At 42.6% G+C, this 15,774-nt stretch overlaps 1 protein-coding gene across 1 annotated transcript in view; it reads left to right on the top strand.

Annotated features, from left to right (window-relative positions):
• Positions 1-15,774, top strand: part of LOC134909484 (probable cation-transporting ATPase 13A4) — a 240,195-nt gene that overhangs the window by 128,426 nt on the left and 95,995 nt on the right. Inside the window, exon 17 of the mRNA XM_063916408.1 lies at positions 6,626-6,743. Coding sequence (XP_063772478.1) covers positions 6,626-6,743 — 118 coding nt within the window. The remainder of the gene's footprint in view (positions 1-6,625; positions 6,744-15,774) is intronic.

Raw genomic sequence — 15,774 nt, 5'->3', positions numbered from 1 at the left:
TAAAGCCGTGCGTAAAATACCTAACTTATTAGCAAATTTACTTGGCGCAGACGCACTGCGGACATTGCGCATGCGCATTAGCGACTAATCGCTCCGTTGCGAAAAAAAATAACGAGCGAACAACTCGGAATGAGGGCCAATAATATGATAATATGTACAGCAATAAAATGCAACCTTATTTACAAATTAAATATATACTGTAAATGAAAGTTATTTTCCATTAAGGAGAAGAGTCAGTAGCACTTTAGTGTGTTACTAAAATGTCTCTAAATTGTTGTATTTCTGTATTTTTTTTTCTGTATTATATTTTTGTCAAAAGTAATATTTTGTGACCAGAGATTGCACTTTTTGTTACAAATATGTAATATACACAACAACAACAACCAATGTCAATTTTGCTCTGACTATTATATGGCAAGTTAGTTTGCAAATCTCTGATTAGTTACTGCACATTTGCACACTGTTAGTAAATAACCTTCATAATGTGCTTCCTTTACACTTTCTAACACTCTGACACTTTACTGCTGTCCTCTTTTTTTCTTTTACATTCAGCAGCATCTTTCATTTGCTTAACACTGATCTTTCACTCCTATCCTTTTTCTGTGTGGTGCCCTGGGGTGGTGTGGCTGGGGTAGTCTGGGGGTGCTCTGCACCCCAGAGGTGAACCCCTATAGTGTTAGGGACCTGTCCGATGAGGTCACCATGAAGTAATTGGGCAGGCTCATATACTGGCCAATATATGCCAAGAACCTCGAATATTATATTATGGTTGTAATAATTTTAATGGTGTATGGTGCACCTGCACCCTTTATTCCTATATTGTAGTATGACTGTATAAAAATGCACTGCACAGTACATATTTTTTAAAATGCAAGTTTATACTGATGACAGGTAGGGGTGCATTCCAATCCATCCTTTCATCATTCCTCTAAACCTAAGCTTTGTGTTTCATTTTGCACAATTTGTATTCTAACTGAAATGTGCTTTGTCAGTAAAATCTTTAGATTATCCCATTTATTTAATTGACTGGTTTTCTTTTTACTCTACTTGTTTGACCCTCATTAATGTATCTGTTTTTGACTCATGACACTAAGGTCTCACAGAGTCTGACTTTAGTACTACTGTAGTTTCAACATTTTCCATATAGAGATGTGAAATTACCAAAAGTGTTTTACAGAATTTTTACCTCACTCTGTTTTTTGCCACAAAAATCTTGAGGCTAACAGAATAAGGGGTCTGTTTACTAAGCCTTGGATGGAGATAAAGTGGATGAGATAAAGAGGCAAATATATTAAGGCTGTAGAAGGGATAAAGAAGTAATCATTTCAGATTTGAAAAATGACAGTTAGGAGCTGACTGTCTGGTGCATTATCACTTTGCACTTATCACTTCTTTATCCCTTCTGCAGGCTTAATACATCTGACCCAAAGAACCAGCCAATCAGCTCCTAACTGCCATGTCACAGGCTGTGTTTGAAAAATGACAGTTAGGAGCTGGTTGTTTGGTGCTTTATCTCCGTCCACTTTATCGGCATCCAAGGCTTAGTAAATAGACCCCTGAATTTGATATGTGTGGTATTGTAATAGCTACTGTATATACACAGGATTTGTTTGTTATTAATTGTTGTGGGTTTGTTATTAATTGTTGCGGAAAAGCTTTGAATCTTAATAAAAATGGCTGAATAAAAAATAATGATCATATGGTGTTACTCATACTGCGTTTTTAATACAAGTAGTGGGAGCACCGGATAAATGACAGGTCCTTAGGGAGCCAGAGGAGTTCCAGCTGTCCCTGCAAAATATAAAGAATTAATTCCGGGTTGTAGGTGGGAAGAGCCCAGAGCCGGCCTTAGGCATAGGCAAACTAGGCAAATGCCTAGGGCATTTGGTATGTTTAGGGGCACCAGCAGATTCTGCTGATTAAAATGATATGCGGCGTGCCTATATTCTGTGTGTGACTGCAGCTGTATCTGCATACGAAATGCTATGTTGCAGTGTATTCCTGGAAATCACTGTAATGTAGCATTTTGTATGCAGATACAGCTGCAGTCGCACACAGAATATAGGCAGGCCACATATCATTTTAATCAGCAGAAGCTGCTTGAGCATGCTAGCCACATAGTAATGCAAATAAGATGCATTTTCATAAACAAAAGGCGCCCAACGTTACCAGAGCTGCCAGCTGACTCATGCCAGGCATCTCCTGCAGAACTAGCGGCGGTGCTAGGGGGCACCAGCCAAAATCTTGCCTAGGGCATCATATTGGTTAGGGCCGGCTCTGGAAGAGCTCATAAGTAATTGTTGCTTAGTATCATTAGAAAGTATAATGAATGCTTCAACAAGTTACTGCAGATAAACATAAGCACATTCAGGTCAATTTTCTGCAAATTCAATTGTTTTTATGTTATTGGTATAAATATTTGAGTAAAAGGCTCCTGCACCATGTATAATCCTATATAATAAAAGGCTAATGCTGCTCCTCATCTCTATGGGGGGAATCAAATGTTTTGCGCACTGGTGGCCACTAGATGGCACCTGATGGATTAATTCAAGTGTTGCTCCGTTCAGACGTGCACAGCTGCCAGTGCTGACATTACTGTTTTGTTGTTCCATTATTTTGACTGGCTGGTAACTAGTGTCATACTGTATAAAGGTTCTAATTCAGACCTGGTCTCTGCAGCAGCAGCATACGCAGACTGAAGCCCAGTGCTGTGTGTGCACACACAGCAGCCGCACTGCGCACGCACACAGTGAGATGCTACGGCTTCTCACTTGTGCGATCGTCTCTGCCTGATTGACAGACAGTGGTGGTCGGGTGGGTGGGTGTCAGCGGTGTTGCAACGGCGTTTTCGGGGAGCGGTCCGGACAATGCAGGCACGTCCGGACCATTTGCAGGGCGGGCTGCGTGACATCACACGCAGCTGCTGCGACCCTAAACATGGTGGGTAGCCACCTGCCTTCACAGCTAGGCTACATAGGTAGAGAGCTACTTGGCAAGTGCGAAAGCATCGCCGCTGTGCGATGCTTTTGCACGTCTGCAGGGGGGGTAGGGTCTAGCATGTGGGGCAGACTTGCCCTGTGCTGGGCATCCCTCCACATGTCAAAGATTTTGATTGTAGATGTGCATTTTTTTCGCACATCTACAATCTGGTCTGAATTAGGCCCCTAGTTTTATATGGTATATCAACAATATAATAAAATAAAAGGTCCTAACCTACTTATGCATATTAAGGACTAAAGAACAGGAAAAGAAGGCTGTTAGTGGGTGTAGTCAATCAGTACATCTGCTATTAAAATCTTCATTTATTGGAAGGTATTAAAAAGGGAATTATTTGTCCCTTAACCTTCCCATTAGTTGTCACAAAATACACATAATAATGTCAATATGAATATACAGTGCATAATTACAAAAATAAATGTGCTATAATTCTTAAATGTAAAGTTATAATAAAGCAAAATATAAAATATAGATAAGAGAAGTGAAAGAGAACAAAGATAGTGTATTAAAAAAAAAACGTGTGCTGTGTCTTATATGTCTATTAAACGTATAAACTGTATATTGCCGCCTGATAGTATTCACAATTCTGGAAATTCTTAATTGTATCCAAAAGTAGAATAATGAGTCAAGGAAGGGAGAAGGTTGTGTAATTTTTACTCCATGGTGGTCATTCCAAGTCGATCGCTAGCTGCTTTCGTTCAATGAGCAAATAATCGGCACTTCTGCGCAGCATATGCGGTGCAATGCGCACGCGCAACGTATTATTACAACGACCGATGTAGTTTCACACAAGGTCTAGCGAAGCTTTTCAGTCGCACTGCTGGCTGCAGAGTGATTGACATGAAGTGGGTGTTTCTGGATGTCAACTGACCGTTTTCAGGGAGTGTTCGGAAAAACGCAGGCGTGGCTGGGTGAACGCAGGGCGTGTTTGTGACATCAAAACAGGAACTGAATAGTCTGAAGTGATCGCAAGCTCTAAGTAGGTTTTGAGTTACTCTAAAACTGCACAAAAAAACTTTGTAGCCGCTCTGCGATCCTTTCGTTTGCACTTCTGCTAAGCTAAAATACACTCCCAGTGGAAGGCGGCATAGCGTTTGCACGGCTGCTAAAAACTGCTAGTGAGCGAACAACTCGGAATGACCACCCATATACTGTATGGTGAAATGATTGCATACATCTGCAGCATGGGACATTATATGTTTCAATACCTGGCTCCTAACTCTCTAATAAAAGCTTTATTGTCACTATGTACACAGCAACCTATTCACATTTATTTACAGTATATGTGCATTTTCTAAAGCAGGGATAAATAATAAAGATAAAAAAATATACTGTATACATCAGACATTAAAACTTAAGCTGGGTACACAAAGGCACATTGTCTAGTGTGTACTCGCTACGTCGCTAATGATGCACGCTCCCATGCATCGTCAGTGACATCCTCTGCCAGCCCTACATTCAGGGACGATGGGCGACATCGCTAGCATGCAGCATTTTCCCCACTATCGCTCAGTCGCTACTGGAATTGGCAAGTGTGTATGCACCCACCGGGTCCATTGCCCGCGATGTCAATGGGTACACACATTGTCTAGTGTGTACCCAGCTTAACTGGTAGGAGATAATATCACAGAATTGATACCCATTCATTCTTATTTACGTGAGTATTAAGTTGCTACATTGCTCATAACCTTCTCTCTTCCTTGATACATTATTGCTACTATTGGATACAAATTAGAACTTCTAGAATTGTGAATACTTTCAGGTGGAAATACATGGTTTATACATTACAGACAAATACTGTTTCAAAAAAACCATGGGTATCCTATTTGTAACAAATTTTTTGGGGATGTTTTCATACTTTTTTGGGGGGATCCAATGAACCCCTTTTTTTTTACAGTTGATAATTTTTCGTTTTTCTCACGAAAAAGTTGTGGACCTATGTATTGTCATGGCCACAATCGGGGAAAAACAGACCTAAGGCAGGAGAAATTAAATACCAGGTAAGTGCCGGCATCTGGGCTAATTGGATAGCCCCATGTGCAGAAATTTACAGCTGACAATATGATATCTCTCTTTATTCTCTTTCATTTCTCTTATCTATATTTTATATTTCACTTTATTATAACTTCATATTTAAGAATTGCCCTCAAGTCCCCATGGACTTTCTCATGCCTCATGTCACCTGTTTGCTCCTAGGAGCTTACAATCTAAGGGGAAGGGAGACAGAGTCCTCCTTTCTCTTTTTCTATCAGCCCTCTTCTCTTACACTTCTAGTACAGCTCTCACCTAAACATTGGTCATCTTCTGGTAATCTGCCTGCTTTTAGCTGCTTATCTCATCCAATGGCTCTTAACCTGCTAGTGTGGCCATCAGCACTGGTGATAGGTTCCTACTTTTGCAACTCACGTTACTTACCAGTTGTATAGTGTACTGATTAATTGTTACTTGTGTTCTGTTTATGCTTTGGCAATTGTAATGTTCATTTTTACTCTCTTCTGTCTTAAGGGTAAATGTATGAACAGTCGGTATGGGGGAGAAACAGTATCAGAGCACGTTATGTGCACTGATACCACTTCTCGCCCATGTATTACTGTCGCTATGCTCCCCTGTTCATATTGGCGCTTCTATCTAAAAGATAGCAAGCCAATATGAGAGGGCAATGTATGAACGGTCAGCATCGCAGAACGTTCCGACACCTGTAGCTGTTGATTTCGGCAGACAAGATGTTCTTACATCGTGTCAATATCCCTTCCTGCTTCGCCCCGGTAATGAGAAGAAGCAGGAAGTGTTATAGTGGCATGATCCATGCCGCTATAATACATTTAACCCTTACTGTTTGCGCTGCAGACCACTTATGTGCTATATAAATAAAGTATATTATTAGGATTAGTAGTAGTAGTAGTAGTAGTATGTGTTCTTTGTGACAACTAATGGGAAGGTTAGGGGCAGTGTTGGATTTTACCTACGGGCTACAGGAATGCAGCTCCCAAGGTAAATCTGCCAGCCCTCTCAGTGTCAGTGGAGCGTGCACTGGCTTCACTGTGACTGGCAGTGACTTCCTATTGGAACTCCTACCTGTTAGTCACAGACACACAAGGCAGTCCCACTTGGAGGTGTTTCCTCTCTCTAGGACTGCCAGCCCAAGCTGGGATAGGCAGAGAGCTGGCTTCCTGCAGTAAGCCACCGCCTGCCTTTCACGCAGCCCAATCTGGCATCTATGGGCTGCAGCCAACGCAGTCCATAGAAGCCAGGGGGTTGCGCATGTATAGTTGCAGCATGACATCTGCGCCGATCCCACCACCTGCCAGATCCATTGCACAGGTGCTGGGACCCAGGGCTCCATGGCTTTTCTCTGGGCTGAAGTTAGCGGCAGCCCCCTGATTTAAAGTAAGTAGAAGCTACCATTGGTTAGTGGACAAACCTTTCCCTTTTTAATGTACTGTATATTGAATAAATTAAGATTTTAAGAGCGAAGATACTGATTGAGTGCACCCAACAATAGCTTTCCTTTTAATTTTCTGTTTTGTTTGTTGTAAATATCTGTAAGAAACAGTGTTTTACTTTGACAGTAGTGTGCACATGGGATAGTACGAGGTGGGAATCATGACTTCTTTGTTTCTTTTGCCAGTTCCTGCAAATTTTTCCAGTGAACTCCAGCTATATACACTTCAGGGTTTCAGAGTGATAGGTCTGGCATATAAAACAATGCAGTGCACTAAGGACATGAACACAGACAGTTACATGAGGTAAGAACATATCACAAGTGACTCATTTATTGCCATTGATGGGAAGAGTCATCATGGGTGTTTACTGACAAATTAGCTGTGAATGTGTTTCCACTTGCATAATATTGAGCAACATATTTTTTAAATAGAAAATCAGATGTTGTGGAATCCTTCAATACAGAATTTTGATAATTTTATTTAAGACAGTTTGATATTGAGCATAGTATTTATGTAACTTCTCATGTGTGTGTGTGTGTGTGTGTGTGTGTGTGTGTGTGTGTGTGTGTGTGTGTATATATATATATATATATATATGTCCTATATAAAACTTCTAAACATATTTTATATTTCCTGATACAAATATTATTTCTCTGTATCTCCCCCTCAGCACTCTTATTCGCACCCTCCTTGTGTCTCCCCCTCAGACCCTTATCCACGCCTTCCCTGTATCTCCCCCTCAGCACCCTTATCCTCACCTTCCTTGTATCTCCCCCACAGCGCCCTTATCCTCATCCTCCTTGTATCTCCCCCTCAGCACCCTTATCCTCACCCTCCCTGTATCTCCCCCCCCCCCTTGTCACTGCACACAGGCAGTTGCTGTCGGCCCCTCTCTGCTTCCTTGCCTGTTTGCCCCTTGCCCGCACGTAACTGTGCAGTGTGTGCACAGACTGTAGCTGTCGGTTGCTGCTTCCTGCACCTGTCAAATGTATGACAGGAAGCAGCGCCGGCAGCGTGAAGAGGAGCCCACTTGATGTTAGTAGCTACCAAAGAGAAGCCCCTTCGGTCTGCAGTCCACCAGCCACCGCTCCTACAGGTGTGTGACGGCCTGAGTGCCGTCTCCATCTCTTTCTTTCCATATCTCTCTCTCCATCTTTCTCCTCATGGATTGCTCTCCCATTGCCTCCATCTCTCTGTCTCTCCCCCCAACATATCTGTGTTTCTCTCTTTCTCCCCATGCCTCTCTCTCTTTATATATATATATATATATATAGATATATATATAGATATATATATAGATATATATTTTTGTGAAACATAGGATGAATTTATATATACAGAAAAAAATCTATTTTACATTACGTGTTTAGCTTTTTACTAGTACTTTCCAGTGAAGTAACTACAGTAGCTTTGTTGGTTTTGTCAAACATCTAACTCCTTCCAGCAACATTAACAATGGGCCTAATTCAGTATCAGAGACAGATATCCGAAAATTGCAAACAGGCAGTTTTCAGATGTCTGCGCATGCGCTGCGGCTGAACATCGCGTACACTGGCCCTCATTCCGAGTTGTTCGCTCGGTAAAAATCTTCGCATCGCAGCGATTTTTCACTTAATGCGCATGCGCAATGTCCGCACTGCGACTGCGCCAAGTAAATTTGCTATGCAGTTAGGATTTTTACTCACGGCTTTTTCATCGTTCTGGCGATCGTAATGTGATTGACAGGAAATGGGTGTTACTGGGCGGAAACAGGCCGTTTTATGGGCGTGTGGGAAAAAACGCTACCGTTTCCGGAAAAAACGCAGGAGTGGCTGGAGAAACGGGGGAGTGTCTGGCCGAACGCTGGGTGTGTTTGTGACGTCAAACCAGGAACGACAAGCACTGAACTGATCGCAGATGCCGAGTAAGTCTGAAGCTACTCAGAAACTGCTACGAGGTGTGTAATCGCAATATTGCGAATACATCGTTCGCAATTTTAAGATGCTAAGATTCACTCCCAGTAGGCGGCGGCTTAGCATGAGCAAATCTGCTAAAATTCACTTGCGAGCGAACAACTCGGAATGAGGGCCACAGACTTTCACAGTGTGATCGAATCCTTCTGTGATTAACAAGGGTGGCCATTGGGGGGAGGCGATGCAACATTATGAGGGAGTGGTCCGGACAGCGTAGTTGCGTCCGGAACGTTTTAGGGGTAGCCCTGTGATCAGCAGTGGCGGCCGCTGCAGAAGTAAACATGGCAGCAATGCACGCAGCCTGGCTGCGTATGCAGGGGGTCCACCACTATTTGCCAGATTTGCGATACGATTGCAATTTAATTGCCCCCCCACACGCATCGCACAGCACATAGCCACAGAGCATCGGCAGCCATGGCCAGCACCCCTGCCCTCACACCCCGCACCTGGCTGCTCATGCACACAGCAGCCATCTGCAATGCAGTTCCCAGCAGCAGCGGGCTTCACCCCCTCACGCCATGCACCAGGCAGCACACGCAGACTGCAGCCAAATGGATATTCGCAGCTGCTGCTGCGGTCCTGGCTTGTGACCTACACTGTATTGCATCATGATTTGGAGCAGGGGAGTGGCGAGCCATACAGGCATCTGGGGCCCCATAGCAGCCGCATCCCCTGCACCTATGGTAATTACATCACTGAGCACTACCATTGTTTGGCTTAACATGTATAAGGGACACTACTATGTGGTGTAATATGTAATATGAATAAAATTGTGCTACTGTTTGGTGTAATTTGAATCGGAGGTACTATTGTGTGGCCACTCCCATTCCTTGTGAGACAGTATCCCTTTTTTTGCAGCGCGCTGTACTTTTTATGAGTTATTGGAGGGCGCAAAATGATAGTTTGCAGGTGGGCGCTGAACACTCTAGCACCGGCCCTGACCCTTATCCTCATTTTCCTTGTAACCACCCCTCACCGTCCCTGCCCTCACCTTCCCTGTAACCCCCCCTCACCGTCCCCGCCCTCACCTTCCCTGTAACCCCCCTCACCGTCCCTGCCCTCACCTTCCCTGTAACTCCCCTCACTGTCCCTGCCCTCACCTTCCCTGTAACTCCCCCTCACCATCCCTGACCTCAGCCTCCCTGCCTTCACCCATAAATATATATATATATATATATGTATATATGGGTTCAGTATGGTATGCCGGCGGTCGGGCTCCCGGCGACCAGCATACCGGCGCCGGGAGCCCGACCGCCGGCTTACCGATAGTGTGGCGAGCGCAAATGAGCCCCTTGCAGGCTCACTGCGCTCGCCACGCTACGGGCGCGGTGGCGCGCTACGCGCACCACACTATTTTATTCTCCCTCAAGGGGGGTCGTGGACCCCCACGAGGGAGAATAAGTGTCGGTATGCCAGCTGTCGGGATTCCGGCGCCGGTATACTGTGCGCCGGGATCCCGTCAGTCGGCATACTGAAGACCACCCGTGTATATTTATATATATATATATATATATATATATCTCTAGCAAAAAAATGTGAAGAGGGGGCGCTTCATAGTGTAAAATCGTTTTATTCAAAAGAACTCTCAGACAATGACAGTACGTGATTTAGATTTCAAGACTCGTACCGCAAATCAACCAGGGTGGGCTGGTTACCACATGATACAATCAATTACAACTCCCGGCATACCCCGAACCTCGTCTCGTAAGTCACTGGACTCCTGCCTTCCACGTCTAACCGCTGATCAGCGGAGGTCGCGGATCGGATCACTGGACCACTTGCTTCGGGACGGATGCAGCCGGAGGATGCGGAGCTGTTCTGACGTCATCATCCTCCGGCTGCATCCGTCCCGAAGCAAGTGGTCCAGTGATCCGATCCGCGACCTCCGCTGATCAGCGGTTAGACGTGGAAGGCAGGAGTCCAGTGACTTACGAGACGAGGTTCGGGGTATGCCGGGAGTTGTAATTGATTGTATCATGTGGTAACCAGCCCACCCTGGTTGATTTGCGGTACGAGTCTTGAAATCTAAATCACGTACTGTCATTGTCTGAGAGTTCTTTTGAATAAAACGATTTTACACTATGAAGCGCCCCCTCTTCACATTTTTTTGCTAGATCCATTTACCCGAGGAGTTCCGGGGAAACAGAACGAGGGAGAGCTGCTGTCCAGGAAAATTGGAAGTGGACTTTCTAGTGATCAGTCTATGAGGAGAAAAAACTTTTAATACCTATTGTGGCCACAGATGTGGATTTAATCTATTTAATCAATTATAAGCAAAACGAGCGCTGGGTCCACATTTCTATATATATATATATATATATATATATATATATATAGATATATATAGATATATATGTGTGTGTGTGTATATTACCATAGGGCCTCCCTGTCTTAAGTACCCCGGGCCCCCTAAAGCCTTAATCCAGCTCTGGTGTGGAGCATAATATGGTGCTAGGGACATTACTGTTTGGGGCATAATATGGTATAAGGTAGTATTTTCCTGCAAGACCACGTCCATTTCAGAAAGGCCATAACATTTTCTGCTAGACCATGCATGCCGAAGGCCAGATAATTGTAGCGTGTATGCAGGGCTGTTTCTAGCCAATTTGGCTCCCAGTGTGAACTAAAAAAAATGCGCCATGGCCGTTTGCGATTTCAGCAAATTAGCATCCACCTCTGAATGTCCCCCATAGAGCAAACAAATATGATATATGGAACCTATTCAGCAAATCGCGATCCAACCCCAATAATTACAATGATGATGTGGGCGCATGCGCAAAGCCCATCTTTCGCATGCTTCCGCATTTACTGTAAGGTAGATATAATGTATTCACAAATGGTAAAACAAATTTTTAGTCTTTTGACAAGAATAGCATGTGATTACCTGCAGCAAGTTCCGGTACATACAGTATATACAGTATTTCTGTGAGAATGGCTAGAGTTGATGTCAGGAAAGGTGGGCCAGCACTAATCTTGCACATGCTGTAGGACCACTAATTTCTGCTGCATCTGTATGAGACTATAGAGTATAAATGACTATGCCAGTGGCATAGAGTAACAGCTATTACAGTATGTACAGTATCAATTTACTAATGTGAGACTCTGAAACAGGAAACACAAAGCGGCTGTTATTCCTAGGCTGCTGCATGGAAGGTTTATTAAAGAACAATCACAATAATTATTAGTGCATGCCATTGCAGGAAATTTCTGCCAGGTAGAATATCATTCAGGGCTCTATAAATCAGAGAATGTGAAGGTTGATGAATATAATCTATACAATCATGAGCAGATTGCCTCCCATTTTAATATAGCACATCTACAGTAGTAATCTCGGAACTGGAACACAGAGTAAGTACTGATTTTACACACTCCCTGTTCTTTTCATTTAAAGCCCAGAACAATGAACAGGTCTATGAGTGGGAAACTATAAAGTTGGTGACTATGAAGTACTATTATAGCAGTATAGAACGTGTTTCCTGTGACTGGAAGAACAATTTGAAGTATTACTGCACCAGTATAACATATATGAACGGGATCCGGACTATTGGTCGACATACATTAGGTCAACAGTCATTAGGCCAACTCCATATGGTCGACAGACACATGGAAAATAATGACATGAAAGGTTGACACTGGAAAAGGTCAGCATGTACAAAAGGTCGGCAGGGTTTACTTTTTCCTTCCTTGACTATCCTTGTCACAAATCATAACCTTTAGTAACCTTGTGGTGAGTGAAGTAGACCAGAGTGAGACACCATGATCAAGCGTGACAAGCAAAGCGAGTCTGTGAGGGGACACAATTCAGCAAATGGTGGTTTTTGATGCTAACTATCCACACCAACCCCAAAAACGTAAAAACAAAAATTTTATTAAAATTGTCATGTCAAACTCTCGACCCTGACAACCTTTTGTACCTGCTGACCTTTTCCAATGTCGACCTTTTTATATGTCGATCTTTTGCCCATGTCAACCTTTTGTTCGTGTTGACCTAGTGCCTGTCGAACATATGGGGTTGGCTTAATGACTGTAGACCTAATGCATATTAATTGTCTGTACCACACCCATATGAACAGATTGCCATCTACAACAAACTCTTGAAACTGTGCCTTCCTGTAGAAGATTATACCAGCATGTACAATAATGATTTACATGGAAATGGAGGAAAGTAGGAACAGCTGAAGCTGGGCCCTGCTGCTTTATGTTATACCAAATTGCAGCTGTAATAATGTGTAATATCAAGCAATGTATCAAACTGTATGGGAGGGATGTATTGATGGTTTGCCTATTGGAGCCTTGTGCAGTGTACATAACACATTGCTTGCTTTTGCTCTCTTCTATATGTGGGGTAATCAGTCAATGTTATATTGTTATGATCAATAATGAGTGCAGATAGATTTTAATGCAATTTTTATAAATATATATATATATATATATATATATATAGATGCAGTAGTGGCCGGCACTCCGTTTGTTGCAGCGTAATGGCCTGGGTGCCCTCCTTACCACTAAAAGTGGAATTTACAGTTGGAGAAAAGCTGGCGGCACTCTCAGGACTTTGTAAATAATAGTAATATAAAGGCAATCAAAGCCTATAAAGCATCAACGTTTCAGTTTTATTTGAAAAACTTTCGTCAGGATACAGAGCATACAAAAACACATACCTTTATAGAAGAAATCACCCACAGTGTGAACTCGTGGTCCGGAGGCTGCGGCTAGGGTGAATGACGTCACAGCAATTGCGACGGGTGCCGAGTCTGCACCGGAGACCCGTGAGCCATTGCCAGGAGACCATTACAAACAGACGGAAACATACCAGTGTAAATATACAACCTCAAAAACATATGTCACAGAGAGCATACTGAGCGGGATGTCATAAAAACGATGATGATTGTACCAAGCAGCACCCATCATTCTGAAATTAATCCTGCAAATCAATAATATACGTTAATACCGATGATGGCAATGCCATGTGTAATCAGCATAAGGAGTGAAGTCACTCATGACACTACTTTTGACATTTATAGAGAAAACGGATGACGCTGATATGTATCAATATATCTAAAGACCTTACTGACGTCATCACAGTAACACAATGTGTCAATGTCTATAATCTAGTCATATAGTGCGCTAGACAGATATTTTAAAAAAGGCGCTTCAGAGAATGGACTGCGCCGATGCTGATATATACAGGTCATGACACTCGGGAATAAACAGGATAAATTACTAGTATATGATTCAATATAAATGCATGTCTAAACTTAACCATAGCTGGAAAACAACCATGATGAAAAGAGCAGAAGTCACAAGATAACTACATGTAATAGCAAAAAATGATGTCAACAACATATGTGGCAAACTATGTTACAAGTAACAGTTCCATGAAATGTATTCGTTTAGACCGGCTGGAGCAACAGTGTTCAATTTATGTATCCAGCGGGTCTCCAAACGTAAGAGCTGTTTTGCTCTATCACCACCTCTGATACTTATTGGCACATGGTCAATAATCTTGTACTTGAGAGATGATAAATTGTGTTTGTACATTTTAAAATGTCTCGCCACTGGTTGGTCATGATTGGCTCCTTCTAGGGCTTGTCTAATGGCCATGCGATGTGTGGCCATTCGTTCCTTAAACATACATGTGGTCTTGCCAATGTATAGCAGTCCGCATGGGCATCGGATATAGTATATAACGAATCTGGTGCTACAGGTAAGTATATGCTTTATCGGAATACGAATTCCTGTATGTGGATGGCTGAAGTCTTTGCCCGTCTCCATATAACTGCAGGTTATGCACCCTGTGCATCTGTAGCAACCCGGCTTGCGGCTGAGGAAATGTGACTGATCATTTCTGCTGGTAGTAGAGATGTCATTTCTACACAATAAGTCTTTCAAATTCCTATTCCTAGTGAAACTGGGAAGGATGTTAGTTTTTTTTTTTTTTGTAAACTGCAAATCTGGATCTAGAGCAACTACTGGCCATAGTTTGGCTTTTTTAGAAATAGAAATGCTAAGAGGATGGTACTGTTGCACAAACACTTGTTTCTTCTGTAAGGTGGTTTTGGATAAGGCTGGCGCTAACAGTTGCTCTAGATCCAGAATTCGTATTCCGATAAAGCATATACTTACCTGTAGCACCAGATTCGTTATATACTATATCCGATGCCCATGCGGACTGCTATACATTGGCAAGACCACATGTATGTTTAAGGAACGAATGGCCACACATCGCATGGCCATTAGACAAGCCCTAGAAGGAGCCAATCATGACCAACCAGTGGCGAGACATTTTAAAATGTACAAACACAACTTATCATCTCTCAAGTACAAGATTATTGACCATGTGCCAATAAGTATCAGAGGTGGTGATAGAGCAAAACAGCTCTTACGTTTGGAGACCCGCTGGATACATAAATTGAACACTGTTGCTCCAGCCGGTCTAAACGAATACATTTCATGGAACTGTTACTTGTAACATAGTTTGCCACATATGTTGTTGACATCATTTTTTGCTATTACATGTAGTTATCTTGTGACTTCTGCTCTTTTCATCATGGTTGTTTTCCAGCTATGGTTAAGTTTAGACATGCATTTATATTGAATCATATACTAGTAATTTATCCTGTTTATTCCCGAGTGTCATGACCTGTATATATCAGCATCGGCGCAGCCCATTCTCTGAAGCGCCTTTTTTAAAATATCTGTCTAGCGCACTATATGACTAGATTATAGACATTGACACATTGTGTTACTGTGATGACGTCAGTAAGGTCTTTAGATATATTGATACATATCAGCGTCATCCGTTTTCTCTATAAATGTCAAAAGTAGTGTCATGAGTGACTTCACTCCTTATGCTGATTACACATGGCATTGCCATCATCGGTATTAATAACGTATATTATTGATTTGCAGGATTCATTTCAGAATGATGGGTGCTGCTTGGTACAATCATCGTCGTTTTTATGACATCCCGCTCAGTATGCTCTCTGTGACATATGTTTTAGAGGTTGTATATTTACACTGGTATGTTTCCGTCTGTTTGTAATGGTCTCCTAGCAACGGCTCACGGGTCTCCGGTGCAGACTCGGCACCCGTCGCAACTGCTGTGACGTCAATCACCCTAGCCGCAGCCTCCGGACCACGAGTTCACACTGTGGGTGATTTCTTCTATAAAGGTATGTGTTTTTGTATGCTCTGTATCCTGACGAAAGTTTTTCAAATAAAACTGAAACGTTGATGCTTTATAGGCTTTGATTGCCTTTATATTACTATTATTTACAAAGTCCTGAGAGTGCCGCCAGCTTTTCTCCAACTGTGTGTGTGTGTATATATATATATATATATATATATATATATATATTTGTAATGATTGTTATAATTTT

Source organism: Pseudophryne corroboree, chromosome 4 (genome assembly GCF_028390025.1).
Source record: "Pseudophryne corroboree isolate aPseCor3 chromosome 4, aPseCor3.hap2, whole genome shotgun sequence".
NCBI lineage: Eukaryota > Metazoa > Chordata > Amphibia > Anura > Myobatrachidae > Pseudophryne > Pseudophryne corroboree.
This window is presented reverse-complemented; position numbering and strand designations above follow the sequence as displayed.